The 16117-nt window shown below is 34.8% G+C and overlaps 1 protein-coding gene across 1 annotated transcript; it reads right to left on the bottom strand.

Annotated features, from left to right (window-relative positions):
- Nucleotides 1-14091: 14091 nt before the first annotated feature.
- LOC111692321 lies at nt 14092-15390 on the bottom strand. The gene is made up of 3 exons (XM_023456261.1): nt 15312-15390; nt 14453-14642; nt 14092-14245 (listed from the first exon to the last, which is right to left on the bottom strand). The coding sequence occupies exons 1-3, from the start codon at nt 15321-15323 to the stop codon at nt 14130-14132; spliced, it is 318 nt and encodes a 105-aa protein (XP_023312029.1). The 5' UTR covers nt 15324-15390; the 3' UTR covers nt 14092-14129.
- Between the last annotated feature and the right edge of the window lie 727 nt (nt 15391-16117).

Genomic DNA, 16117 nt, shown 5'->3' with positions numbered 1-16117 from the left:
CGCCGAGTTTTGCCTCGGTAGCTCACTCTCAGTCGAGACTTGCCACGAGAAGCATCTCTGAGTTGGTCTTCACACTTGTATTATAGTGTTTGAATCGAATAGCCTCTCATTGTCCGCTCCTTTAGTGACGAGTAGTCGCTACCAATTTTTTTAAATAGTAGTAGTACTGAGTATCAGCGACCCTTCGGGGTATATTAAGGCTGTTCCCCTCAGCTTGTGGTACGGCCTGGTCTGCCAGTCCACAAAATAGGGAAAAAAGAATTCGTAACAAGTTCCCCTTTACTTATTAATTACGGGGAACCCTACACCTATCGTTCCACAACGCGAGTCGAACCCGACATCCGCAGAAGCAGCCGCGGCCGTGCAGAAACGCTTTCTGCACGTATCCAGCGTGTTCTGGGGATTCTTAGGGATACACCCAGCAACCGTCGTCACCAATCCCCCAACGGTTCACCAAACCACCGCGTTCGTGGACAATGTGAAGCTGGATTACGTTGCGATAATGCTATTAGAAAATTGAAAAAAATAATACATGTGCACTTGCTTAAGTAAATTTATTTAATAATAATTTTGTGCTTTGATACTGTTTATACTGATATTTTACATATTATTAGAACCTTCAATTCAGATTTCAAAAAACCACTTCATACAATAAAAACAAACGTTAACCTTAAATGTCCTAAATATATCATTCTGTGAAAACTTTTGAGACATGGGCCTGCCTTAAAAATAATAATTAAAACATTGCAGACTGCCCTAGTTCAAAAATTGTAATAATAAACTATACTTATTTCACAACTACTAACTATTGATATCGTCAGTGTAATTCGCAAACTGCGTAACTCCATTTGAAAGAATTTGACAGGAGAGCATAAAAACTTACCTGTTTAATGGAAATTTAAAATTATTGAGCAAAAGTGATAATTATATCAAGAATGGGATGCAGATTCATTTTTTGAACCAAAACAGGTAAATTCTGTCTCTTGGCAAAAAAATGCAGTTAGGCATTTTTCTGATTAGTTTTCTGATTTTTCTTGGAGATACGCTCTTTGATATAATCATAGGTAGCTATTATCTATCGTAACTTTGTGTATGATTATTTAGAATAGTGAAAGGTTGTCTGATAATTAAACTGAAAATATTTATTTATACATGTTAATTTATTTATTTATTTAGTTTATAATAAGAAAATATTGTTTTACAGAAATATAACAGGAAAAACAAACAAGAGTTTTTAAGAACGAAATAAATCTAGCCTTCATTCATGGGGCAGGTTGTCATAAAATCCATGATAGTCCTTCTCAATACTCTTTTTTAGTTGTTGTAACTGCAGAAATTTTTCTTTTTTTATAGGTAATCTGATCCTGTAAAGAGCCGGTAAAGTATTAAAATTAATACTTTTAAGGTTTGGTGGCAATCTAAATGGGTAGCTATTCCAATCTGTTTCGGAATGTCGTGTTTTAAAGTAAATGCCAGAGCTAGTATATTTTATTGCTTACAAGTCTATAACCTGAGGATCGCCAACTTTTTTACCATGTCTTATTGACTTAAAGAAAGTAATACCTTGTTCCACGTTCTTGAAAAAAGAGTGTGATAAGTATTCCACGTCCTAGGGAGTCTTTTCGCAGGCCTTTTTACAAATTAAGACGTAATCAGCAGGTACATTAATATAATCTTTCTCTCAATTGTTGAGTGCATACTATCCGCCTCCATCTGAGTACGATCCTTTTGTAAAAATTTTTGAATTATGGTAACGTTCCGTATAATAGCCAAATTAAAAAGTGCATTTGATAGTACAACATTTCTGTTTTGAGCAGCACAGCCATCCCTATATAATACAAAATCAGCGGTGCTTCCTTCTTTATCTTCTAATTGGCGTGCAGAAATCTTTTTCTCAAGAAACTGTATATGTATTATTATCGAAGCGAATTCATTTGCTGTCACTCTGCTTTCAGTTTCATTCCACAAATAACACTGACCTTGTTGCCGTTTTATATCACAAACGGTAAAATTGTGAACAATAAGTTTAGTGTTGTAATAAAGAGACCTAACATTCGACTTTGGGCAGAGGAGTATTGATTGCAAGTCCATCGTAAAAACCTCATTGTTTTGACTCTGTCAGTATTTTTTCCTTTACGAGCCTCATTTTTCAGTTATATGATGATTCATGCAAAACTGCCAATTAAAGCAATCATATATTTTGTCAAATGCGACAAATAATCACATTTATGTAGTATGCCAGATTTTATAAAAAAAGTACCTAAAAACTGCACTCTTTGAAATTAATAACCGGAAATTTATCTTGTGAACGACTTTTGAGAAAATATATTACCTCGCGTTGCTTTTCGACTCTGGATATGATTTTCAAAAAATCGTGTAAGTAGGTACTCGAAAAACATTCGGTAACAATAATAATAATTAAAGCACTAGTGCGATTACTAGTGAAAAGGGCATTTGTTTGTTGATTAAAATACTAATCAGTTATTTCGCAAATGTCGTATCTCTAACAATTTGTAAACATTCTGTCTCTTGCAAATTGCGTAAGGTAAATGTACCAAATTCGGATACCTTAAGAGACAATTTTACTTGTATATTTTTCAAATATAGTCTAATTCCCTATCACAGTAAAACAAAAATGATTTTGATTTGAACAACCTTTATTTTGTTAATTTTTATACATAAAATATCGTTACTATGCTAAGATATTTGTTACAAAAATAAAATATCACGTTATATTCTATGAACCTAATTCAGACATAGGCATCATCAAAGGTACCTATGTAAAAGTGACACCCTAAGGTACATAAAGTAGACACAGTCTGTAATTCAGAGATTAGTTTCACCTAATTGCGACACGTAGTACTTAACATTAAAAAGAAAAATTAAAATTCATAAATTTTGCCATTTCGGGAACTGTAAAAATACCTCTTTTGTTATTATTTAATAGCACTGACTCTTCAATTTTTTCACATATGTCGTCAAATTTGTACCAAAGTATATCTTTTTTGAGGGGCCATTTCCAGTTAATTCCGCTGGGAGTCATAGCACTTATGAATGAAGGCGCTATCATTATGTATTTCTTCTATTACGCCCGGAAATTTTTTATCAAAGTATTTGACAATAACAAAGGCTCCTTCTATAACAATTTCAGAATGTGAAACTGCAGAGTTTTCTTTTTCATGTAGATTTACTTTTGCTGTACTTTTAATGGAAGTTTTATTCTTTCTTGGTCTTTTTGTTTGTTTTTCATTTAATTTTTCTTGACGTAGCCTTTTTCTATTTTCTTTATCCTTTTCCTTTATTTCTTTCTCCTCTTTTTTACTGTTATAATATGCTTTCCACTGTTCTGAACTAGCAACGCTAGACACTTTTACCACGGATTTTTTCTTTTTTCCTTCATTTGATCTTTCAGGCCAAAATAAAACATTTTTAAAAGGTGATGGAACTAAAAATGGTAGTCCACTACCACCAAGTGTTTTTTTTTTATTAGGGCTTTTCTCTATTTGTATTCCCGCTAGTTTGTCTTTTTCTGGTGACAACTTCTCTTGTTCTTTATTTATTTGGTTGTTGTTTATTTTTGTTTCTTCTGATGGGTTCTCTTTTTGTACAATTAACTTCAATGCTATTTTGCTAATTGTCTCAGCATTGTCCACTTTTTCTGTTACTTCTTCCTTCTCTGCTACTGAATTGACATTTGTTGCATTTTCATTATGTTGTTTTTCTATATCTGCTGATTGCCTTTCATTTTCTACTTCTACTACCTGCACTCCGATCTCTTCATTTGTTTTAGTATTATCTAGGTTTTCTATTCCTATTTCAGTTATCTTTTGCTTTCCTACTACTGAATTAACATCTGTTGCTTTTCCATTTTCTTCTATTGTATGTTGTTTTTCTATATTGGATCGCGTTTGATTTTCTAGTTTTTTTCGCTGCACTCTTATTTCTTCCTTTGTTTTACCATTATTCAGGTTTTCTATTCCTTTTTCAGTTACAGTTTCCTTTCCTACTACAGAATTAACATTTGTTGCTTTTCCATTTTCGTCTATTGCACGTAGTTTTTCTATATCGGAGTGCTTTTCATTTTCTACTTCTAATAGCTGGACTCTTATCTTTTCATTTGTTTCAGTATTGTACAAATTTTCCATTTCTTTCTCAGTTATCTTTTCTACTACTGATTGATTTGTTTTTATATTGTAATTTTTTTCTATTTTTGTCTCAAATTGATTTTCTTTTTCTACTAAAACTTTTATTTGGTTCACATTCATTTCTGTGTTGCTTAAAATCTCCATATCTGTTGCTAGTGATCTTTCCGTGTCTATTTCATCTACTAAGGATTCAATAATCTCAATGTTCTCATTTGTGATGTTAAATGAATTGTAATCTTCTAGCCAATCGGCTTCTAAAATGAGAGCATCTTGTGGTACATTACTTGCATTAAGTTCTAAATGTTTATTAATGTCATCTTTACTTTGTGTAACCTGTGTAACCCTTAGAGGTTTTAAATTCTTTGATTTTGCTGGTTTCAATAAAACTTTCAACAAAACTTAAATGTTGAGATGTAAATTCAACTCTTTCAAATGTTTCATTGTTCATAGTATTTTCTACTTTGTCGGCAATCATTTTTCCAATTACCAGCTTATTGTAATCTATGGCATTTACATTAAATGGAAATAAACCACATGCTTTAAATGCATTTTGACTGGCATTAATGCCACAACACTTTGTGGAATTCTTTCATATATAAACCAAAGAAATTATATGGAAAGTAAGTACTTAAGTACATAAATAAATATCTACCTGTTACAAGAGTGGTTATACAGTCTTTTTCATTGTTGGCCGTACAATTATACACATTTCTGCTACCCTTTAGTGCTAGTGCTTTTGATCCTTTTGGGCATAAGAAAAATGCAGTTTCATCTGCATTAAATGTTCTTCGTGGATCCAGTAATAAATACATCCATCAAATTATTTTCTTGAAAATATGCTTCGACTTCTTGAAACCATTTTCTTAGACTATTTTCTGTAATTTGGGCTCTAGCTTGTACTAAATTTTGGGTAATTCGTTTTGAAATTTCTAGATGACGACGGAGGAACCCCTCATACCAATGTCTTCCTGGCAAGCAGTTTTTCTCTTTGTTTTTAAATGGATTTACTTTTTTCTTTTTATTTAAAAGCACATGTACACTTATTACGCGCGCTGGTAGTAGGCGCGTAACAGACGGAAGGGAAAAGGACGGGCCAGGTGATATAACAACCTCGCGATGTATATCGGCGACGAGACCAGGGATATGCAGCCGGTAGCTCCGCGGAGATTGGGAGTGGAATGTGCCCGTCCGGTCCCTGGTCGGAAAACGCCGAGGTTACTATATCACCTACACACACACACACACACACAGCAACGTCAAGAGTAAACACCGCACAAAAGAATAACGCAAAAAGGTCCAATAAAGCTTAAAGAATTTAATAGTGATTAGATGGAATACAATGGCCTGGAAGTCGATGCCTACGGAGCCTTCCCGGCGATGATGGAGGAGGTGTAGAGATGTGTTCCCCCTGAGCGGTGACAGGCGATGATGGGGGGGGGGGATCAGATGGAGGGCTGGGTGGTTTCGAACGGTTGAATTCAACCGTGGCCCGAGCAATCTCGGGGGCAGGCAGTAGATAGATGGCGAAGCAGGGTAGGTTACAAGGCTCGAGCAGCAAGCCACAAGCGATAAGTTCCAAGCAGGAAGCCACAAGCAGGTAAGCGATGGGTGTGGAGTCGTAAACATATGCAATAGGTGGATGTTTTTATTATAAAAAAAGGCCCTTATGGTGGTGGATGGCCTTCCAGGAGAAATTTTTGATTTTCGCTACGGCGAGAGCTGGGTAAACAGATCCAGAATTCTGGGAAGCCCTTCCAAGGCAAAATAACGTGGGATTACCCAACACTGCGGATTTTTCCCCAAAAAAAATTGCGCAAAATGCATTCAGTCTATCTTTCAAGACCAGAGTCTCACAGGCAAAAAAAAAGGAAACCAGAAGTTTTTATATCTCCCCGAGAAAAAAACATAGAACATCCGTCACATTTCTGCTTTGCTTACTTTTGTTAGACAGTGGTTTCTCAGCTGAAGGCTGGCTTCTTAGAAGAAGAAGAGTCAAGGTTAAATTTGAAATAAACACAAGGTATGGCTGACTGTGAGGTTAACCGCAGTATAGTAAACATTCATTTCGAGGGGTGTATTTCTGCACGTTCATTTATAACATATAATAATAGACCTGCTGTGGACCGATGTTCTGTTGTTTTAGATGGCCACACTATGAACCCGTAACACACTTTCAATGAGTTGTTCTTTAGTGACAGGAAATCCAACTTTAGCCACCTCTATGATTCACTTCATCAGGATAGCTTCTTCCTCCTTTGATAATATGGTAGGAGCTCCAGCTTTCCACTCAATAGGATACTTTCCATATAACTTGGAGTGGAGAGTAGTTTTTGAGATTTTATATTCTCTACTTGCAGTTTTAATAGGCATTCCGTTTTTTATAGATTCCAGTGCAGAGTTTAGAGTATCCAAGGAGTAGTTACAATTTTTTTCGCAGACATTCTATAACAACAAAATGCGTCTCTTAATGATTGACTTTCAAAAAACATTTTTTGCTGCACAGATAAAAAATCTTCCTTTCGAATGTTTCATTAGTGTACATAAAACGGACACCCGGATATAATTATGACACCCTGTGTCCGATTTAGGTTAGCAGGTTCAAATTTATTCAACGAAAAGAGAAAAACAGGATACAACTTTATAGGTTTAGAAAAGTACATATAATACAAGGATCGAAATATTTAAATATATGCATAATTCTGACACCCCGTGTCAGAATTACGAAATGTGTATTCTGTTTGTCCAAATTTCTGACACCCTAATAATTTTAGGTTACAACCAAAAAAACACACTTTTAGAAATAAGGCAGAAAACATATTTAAAAACTTATAATAATTAAAAAATATATTTTTATAGCTATGATGTAATAAATAATCTTACTTAAAACTCACAAGGAAGCAGGTTTTCTTAGAACAAAACTGGCATGATCATGCACTTGTCACTTCGTCGAACTACTACAAATATATTTGTAAGTTGGTAGCTCTTATTTTTGTTGTAGAATATCGCAAAAGACTACATATGGCACCACATATATTAAAATATTTTTACTCTAAGGGAAATTCTTATCTTATTAGATAAAATAAAAAGTGTTAGAATTTGGTACAGTGTCAACATTCAGTACATTTACCTTATCTCCTAATAAAAGTAAAATTGTTTGCAATTCACTTTTGTTTCATAAATCTTGCCATCACAGCAACGGACCAACGTAAAATGGCGGAACTGTCAGGAGTTACGCATATTTCCCGGCAATAAATTTAAACAGGGACTTACGCATTATTTTGCTTCACTTCTAGACAGAAAACGGTACATTCACGGAATTATTCACTACGTGGGTAACCATGATTTAGAGTAGATGGCGCAATAATCCATTTTTCAGAAAAAAGGAGTTGTGCAAGACCCAACTTACACTGAAAAAAGAAACCTATTATTACACAGGATTATGTATTTTTTTAATTTGTTTTCTATTAGCTCCCCCCTGTGACCAAATTTCTATACCCTAATACTACAACCGTCGGGCAGCTGCTTACCCAAGGACTATTCCCCCTCGGGCACCAATAAGGTCGCGGCTCCCGATTTTAGACTACTGTTCGTATCTTCGCCCTGGCTTTCTCCTGGTTGGTTGTCGAGCGGCTGACAGACACCTGGCTAAAGTCGAAGCAAAAAACTTCTCGCAGAGACTTCTTATTAGCGGGGATGAGTCAGGCGGTTGTGAGAAATCAAACCCCACTTTAATTCAATACTAATTATATATTGAGTAATGTTCAGAGAGACAGTCTGATCGCTGCCGCTCTGTCTAGGATAACTTTAAAAGCAAAATCAAAGAAAAAGATCAAAAATACTACTTGGTACACTTACCAAAACTTCCGAAACAGAACTGGTGTTAATCCACTGAGAAGCACGAAACAGAATGGCACCCACCGTGCACAGTACACTCCGTCGCGGTCGCCACAACTTTACAAAAAAATCAAATAAGAACCCAAAATAAATCCCAGCTGAATGGTAGTTAACTCCCGACTTAGATTTGATTCCCGCTGATCGTCCCGAAAACTCGACTACTGACTGACTGTCTGATATCCCCGAAAACCGACTCTAGAAAAATATGGCCCAAAACAAAGCCTAGTGCCCGGCACTAGAAAATAAACTTCGATTCCCGGAGCCCCGCAACGACTTTGGACTCCCAGAGTCCTAAACGACTTTTGGATCCCGGATCCACGCAATAATCTCTCGATTCCCGGAGCCCTGCTACGACTTTGGACTCCCTGAGTCCTGCAACTACTTTCGGATCCCGGATCCTCGCAACACTCTCTCGATTCCCGGAGCCCCGCAACGACTTTGGACTCTCAGAGTCCTGAACGACTTTCGGATCCCGGATCCTCGTAATAATCCCTCGATTTCCGGAGCCCCGCAACGACTGACCGACTGACTGGCTTTCGGATCCCGGATCCTCGCAATAACCTCTCGATTCCCGGAGCCCCGCAACGACTTTGGACTCCCTGAGTCATGCAACTACTTTCGGATCCCGGATCCTCGCAACACTCTCTCGATTCCCGGAGCCCCGCAACGACTGACTGACTCACTGCCTCTTCCAAAATCCTAAGCTCCCGATTTTCCAATATTTTAACCCCGCCCTGTATTCTAAAGCTCTCCTATATTAAAACATGGTCGAATCGATCCCACCAATCAATTATTATTAAATTTTTCCAATAAATTATTCCCACTTATGTGTTTTTGTTTTCTATCATAAAAAGAGGGTGTAAACTATCTAAGTATACCGTCGGCCATTACTAAAAAAGGTGTAACTACTCCTTTCTGCAACCGCAGCTTTTTTTCCACAAGGCCCGAAAGTTCCCAGGAACAGTTATCTTTCCTAAAGTTGTTAAATTGACACTTTTCGAAGGAGTCCTGTTAAAAAAAAATTAATAACGAATATCCGGCGAGTTCACGATAACTTTTGAGATGTGTTTATTTTAAATCACGCCGAGATGCTTTTTCAAAGCCGCCTTTCATCCATTTCCGTGAGAACGGCTTCTTTCTCAGCGAACTATACCATCGCCTGTTTCTAGCCCTTGGTTTAACTTAACTAGGTGCCTACTATACAGTATGTCTCTATCTACTAGATCTGCGATTTACTACAGAGTTACGCACTCTGCGAATTACACTGACAATATATCATAGCCAAGAAAATATTGAATTTAGTTATTGTTCCATTTTTTTAAGGAAACAGATATACTTACTTGAGTATATCATCAATTAAAACGCACCTGTAGATTTTACCTTTGGAGGTCTTTCAAATTTTGATAGAGGCTCATCAGTGTCGCTATCGATGTCATACAACAGCCTTCGAGGTACGCTTTTCCTTCTCTTTTGAGATATTTCGTTTTCAGACAAAAGATCACTTGTGTCTTCAGCTAATTTCAGCTTGCGATTTGCCTTGTTCAGATCATCTATCATTAAAAATCAATGTCAAAACGACAAAATATAATTAAACACATATCCTATGAAATTGAATGTTGGTATGTAGCATGGCATACTTACCAGTTTGATAAAGTTATTTGGCAATTTTATATAACTGCCAGCTCGGCGAAGGGTTCGTTAGCTTCTTTAGAGCTTTATTGGAAGATTTACTGTCTTTGAATGGGGGCCAAAAGACCTCCGTTTTTCGAGGAGTTAACCAGCAGTTACACACGGCGACTACAGTGAGTACACGACACTAAGTGACGCCGACGAACACATTTTGTATTGTAGGTTGTTGTTGTTATTTTGCTAGTTTACAACACTGGTAATAGAACAAAGTTCAAGAATACACAAAAAATGTATTACATAGGTACTTTAATAAACCCAAAACTTAAAAATTTTTCACACAATACCGATTACCGATATCGCAGCGGTTATTTTACTGGTGCTGGAACGATACCATGACGTTGGTAATCTGTGGGCATCACACTCGCTCACAGAACAAAGTCATAACCACAAAACATATGTCGGCGCCGCTCAGTCGCCCCTTAAGAAAACATTTTTAAGAGTTAAGCAACTATGACGCTCAGTGACTTCATCTTTGCCGAATCCGCAGCATCAGCAAAATCAGCAGTATCAGCAAATAACTTAAACCGTCACCGGTTCTAACATTGCTTTATATGTTGTTCTTAGTTGCGAAAGGGCTGATGATGCCATTTCCATATTTGGTCATGTCTTTTTTTATTGGTCAAGCCATTGATTGTTTGAGGTTTGGGAACGCGTTGGGGGTACCCCCCCGACGAACGGAACAAAGCCGGGAACCCGTAAGCGACACAAAAATGAATGAGTTAGCAGCTTGCAATTGACAAACTTGGTCAATAGTCATTAGCCTTTTGTTATATGTTGCGAGGGTGAGCGGTGGCGGACCGTTGGTTCCTTGTTCTGTAATATTTGGATAATTGTGCATTAAACTTTGTTTAATTAATCATTAATAAACCGTGCACGTTATCCTGCGTTTTCTTAGAGTGCATGATGGAGTCCTCAGAGGAACTTCACCCTCTAATTACCCCCTTGTCTCCGACATATATAAATTATAAATTGTCCGCGAATTACGTCTCTCGTCATGTCATCGATATGTTTAAATTTTTGTTTTCGCTTCCTCTGTACGCAATGATCTATAACACCTCGTTTAATAACACGAAACATTGTGGACACTGAGACTTTAGTTAATATGTGTGTGAATTCTATTTATAATTTCATTATCTGATTTTTTATTTTTCTTACTTTTTTAAACAATCGTAAATATTTAAAGACACTGACATTGAACATGTGAATCTTTATTATTTTTAATTCGGCATTGCTGTACTGCACTGCTGGGCAATTTGTCGACAACTGAAATTTATGGCCGGTCGCCCAGTGCGGCTATCTTTGTACGCAATTTGCCCGCGAGGGCGTGGCTAAATAAATATGGGAATAAGTTTTTCAAATATTTTAACGCTGATTTGTTACCTAGTTCTTTGGTCTTCAATTGACATAGAAAAGACTATAACTAAATGAAAAATGGTATGTATAAGTCACATTATTTTCATCCAAAGAGTCTATGGTTAACAACTTGACATACTTTTTATGTCTCTGTAAAACTAACAGGTTACTGAAACTGAAACTGAAACTCCTGCATTATGTATCGCCATTCGCTCTCCCCTTTATACGGGAATGTAATCGTCGTAAATAGTACCAACATACTAATTTTAGNTCACAAACTTTATATTTTCTGTTAAACCTGTTTTCTAAACACACAAACAAAATGGAAAGTTGACGGATAAAAAACAATCTTTTAACAATATGAATGTTTAGACATCATAAATAAATAATAAATATTTTTCTTTTGTGTGTAAACAAACATAACACTTTTCTCTATATTTAATAGGAAATGTTACTCAATTTAATATTTACTTATCTTTTTGTCAAAACTTCCAATATTTTTCTCATACTTACTACAAATACATAATATAACCAAAAAAACCGTCATGCTAAACAAACGTGAGTCGTGAATTTCAGTGTGGAAAAGTTAGTAAAAAATTTAAAGACACTAGATTTTACATAGTGAAAAAACTTGTAACAAGCGTAACAAACTTAAAGTTACTTCCTTTTCCTCACCCCGTTCTCCATGTGTCTGGACAAGCTCCATCCCCTCCCTGTTGCGAATCTGGCAATGCTAGTTGCACAGCCATGGTCGTAACTACAAATAAATGGCGCTTGGCAGAATGCTAATATGCCAACCAATAGGAGAATAAACTGCGTGCACGTGACCCAACCAACTGTCCCGATAATTTTCAATTTTGAATTTAGCTTTAATAGAGAGTGGATTACCAACAGTGTGGTTGCCTTCTGTAAAAGGAAGGAGTTCTTAATTTTACATATCTATGCTAAAAATTATAAGTATATCTTGTCCTTTATTAACAAAATTGAAAAATTAAAAAAATTGTAAACACACTGGAATGATGAGTGTATAGGCAGATGCACTGTTTAAGTTATTATATTTTAATAAATAGAAATAGGTATGCTTTTAAAACAAAAATTAAGAAACAACACGTATACTTACGTAAGTATGTTACGTCATAGTGACGTAACAGTACATACGTGAGTAGTACGTGATTTGGACGACGCCATGGCGACGCCCACTATTAGGCAGAGACGTCACTAACCAGTTTTCGACCAAAATGGGACGTCGTTGCAATGTACACTGTTATCTGGGATCTAGTTTGTTTTCCTTATTTTGAACATCTTTTATTATTTTTGTTTTGTAGACCAACTTTTTTGGCCTTCTTTTACTTGTGGATGCTCGGTTGCCCGTTTCTTTTATATCAAATCGTCTTGTTGAAATCTTTATATTTTTAAAAAATTGCCCACTAAGCAAAATATCATCGCAGATTCGTAACATTTTTGTTAGTACGTTACAATGTGAGGTTGGCATTTAAGTAGCAGATACTTCTCCGTAACCTCTTAACATCGTTATATGCCCTCCAGTGCAACAACATCCTAAGAATGTTAATTAAGAAACATTCTTGTTGCGTTATATGCTCATCCCGTAGATCATACTGCCATACTTTAAGAAATGGCAAATTCACGTTTCTGAGACGATATTTGAAATTACTATAAACCTTACAGTAACTTCCCAAATAAGTCCGTTAAATATCTTTTTTAAAATCTAGATGATATTGAAATTACATTTTAAATATTTTTCTTTTACGAAACATTTACATATCTGGTAACGTAACATAAACGTGTCTTTATTACAGCTTAAAAATGTTTATACAGGGTGTTCTTTAAAGAATGGACCATATCTTAAGGCTAGCATCCTTGGTCAAAAATAAGATTATTTAGATCATCTCACCTTAGTACCATCTTGCTTCCTTAAGAAGTTATAGGCCTAAGAAAGTAGTTTTTGTATTTTATTTTTTTACGATAATTTATTTATTTCTTAGGTAATCGTATTCAAACTTATACTTATACAAGTAGGTTTTTTTCTGTGATAAACACGAATAACTTATTGATTTTTGTGTTGTACAGGGCGTTCTGTACATTTAACACAAAAATGAATAAGATATTCGTGTGTATCACATAAAAAAACCTACTTGTACAAAATTTGAATACATACAAATTACCTGAGAAATAAATTATCGTAAAAAAAAATAAATAAAAAAGAACTACTTTATCGGGCTTATAACTTCTTAAGAAGGCAAGATGGAACTAAGTTAACCTAAATCATCTTATTTTGTCCAAGGAAACTAGCTTTAAAGTATGACCCATTCTTTAAGTATCACCGTGGATAGCTACTTTCTGACACATTTGATATACAAGGTGCTCTAATAATTTGTGGGTACGTCTTAACCTTTGAATATAAAAAGGACTGGAAGGAGTATTTAAGTAAAGTGAATAATAAATAAAACATATACTAGTATTAGGTACTTATATTTGGAAATCTGATCAGTTCAAGGCGAAGCTGTAGAATATGCTGTCAGTTAGTTATACAAGATAATTTTTACGTAAATACATTTATAATAGAGGGGCGATATTTTAGGTCGTTTTAAGGAAAGAAAGTCCCTATGAACATATGTTCGTTTTTAAGAAATGAGTTTTTAAAATTATGAAAAAAGATACCCTATTTTGCTATTTGATTGCTAGTCATAATTCGAAGGAAAATATCTCTATAATATTATTTTAATTATTTGTCTGTAGAATCAGTTATACTACATATTTAAAACTGTTTGTTATACAAAAATATTAGTTACCAAAACTTAATGATCGATCAACTTTTGAGACATTTGCCTTAAAGTAATATCTTTATATATAGTTTTAACACCTTATATTTTGAAAACAACGTAGGACATATGTTTGTAGAACCTAAAAATGACCTATCACGCTTTGAATCACCCCCTTTATTAATGGAATATTATTATAGATACAAATTAGAAAATTATGCATACCACTGTGTATTACAATGTCTTCCTCTATGATTGGTGGGGGAGTTTATGTCAATTTTGACTTGACTTTCCTTTTTCCCGGAGCTCTCTGTAAAATCTCTTCACTTTCGGAGGACGACGCTGCTGCATGCTTTTCTACCTGGAGTGTTTCCTCATAAGTATCTGAAAACACAATATAATTTAGGAGATTAAAATGTTTATGTAATGTCTAAATCTGATTTGGTAAGCGTTAAATTTTATTATCATTTCTAAAAAATGTATTTATTATACCTTGCACCATGGTGACAAAAATATGCAGATAATATGTCTGCCTAATCAAGTGAAAATTCAAAAATATGGGTGAAGACAATGGGTTCATTTATTACCTACCGTATTTTCCAAAAAAATTTTTAATTTCAAACAATGGCCAGTTTTCTTCAGGTTTGACGCATTTTATTATTAAAGTTCGCTGATTCTTTGCTAATGTTTTGGGCCAAAATGACTTCCTAATCTGTTCATTCATCCAATTAACTGGTATTACAGATATTTCATTTTTTTCCTCAAACTGGATTACTGCATACTGAAATAATAATTAATTGATATTTCCGGTACAAAGTGGAACATTTACAGACACATATCTATAATAAAAGAATTGTGGCATAAAGCTAAAAAAAAGATTACAATTTTTTTGGTATCCATCCTTAAAATTGTGTATTTTTAATTCTTACCTAATTTTTAGTATGTAAGAGTGACAGAATAACATCATCAATTTTCATAATTGTTTTCGCAATATTAATTATTAGCGACTCTTTCTTAAGATCACTTAAAGGACCCACGGCTCCACAATCAAATTTCAACGAAAGGCAAGGTACTTTATGAAGATGCTAAATTTTCGGGAATAGGATGCTTGTCTAGAATTAATGTGATTTCTTATTATTATTCTAATATGTCTTCTTGAATATGCGCTATAAGGTTTCGTCAAACGCTATATAAAAAAAGAGTAAATAGTGACCAATTATAGGTTAGGTAAGTATTATTACACATTATGTAATTTTTTAAAATTTAACGAAACAATTTATGTGCATTATAAACGCCATTAAGTGCAAACTTGTAATGTCTAACTACTCCCGGCAAACGTTCAATATAACAAAACGAAGCCATATTTACAAAACTGAGGTTACAAAAAATTAAGGATATTACAAAAAAATAATGTGCCAAACTAGAAATTAATACAAAAATAGGTGCTCACCTTACTATCCATTATTTTCAACGAAAGAATTAGTGCGTATGTAATAATTGTAATGTATTCCACCTCGAGTCGATACTGACATTCGATAGTCACGAACATCGAAGAATAAACAATAAACTGAGCGATGCAGTGTTGCCAACTGTGGATTAGCAATAAATACCAACTGGTACAAAAAAAATTACCAAAATATACTAAAACCTATTATGTACTTAATTTACAATTAGAAAAATATTGGAATCAGAGTTAATTTGAACTGTTATGGAGATACTACTATAAACTGTATAATACAATACATAAAAGATAAATTTTCAAAGAAAAACAAAAACTAAACATAAATATTAAAATCCAAATCTGCTTCCACATCAGACTTATACGCTTCCAACGTTTTAACTTTATCCATTAAACTATCAGGCAATTTGTAAGTTGCACAACACAGATTCTGTCTTTTAAGGCCTGATCTTATTGTTAAAATTGACGATAGCAGTTCAGGTGACATGCGATTCCTTATTTTAGTCTTTACTTTCATCATACTAAATAATCTCTCTACTTCTGCATTTGAATGTGGAATTACTCGCAATGAGATAGCAAAATTAGCTAATTGTCCAAATGAAGCACTATTTCCAGCATCTCTGTATTTTTTAACTTCACACCAAAAGTTTTTTGTGTTTTTTATATTTGTCCACGTTAACAGATGTATTTTATTCCACTGATATGATGATAGATGTAAGGAATTAGGAAATGATGGATGACGCAACAATAACGAAAAGATACGGAACACGGAACAACAATAGATGGAACAATGGAGC

This window comes from Anoplophora glabripennis, unplaced genomic scaffold, assembly GCF_000390285.2.
Source record: "Anoplophora glabripennis isolate ALB-LARVAE unplaced genomic scaffold, Agla_2.0 scaffold1331, whole genome shotgun sequence".
NCBI lineage: Eukaryota > Metazoa > Arthropoda > Insecta > Coleoptera > Cerambycidae > Anoplophora > Anoplophora glabripennis.
The sequence above is the reverse complement of the archived record's forward strand: the minus strand, read 5'-3'. Positions and strand labels throughout refer to the sequence as shown.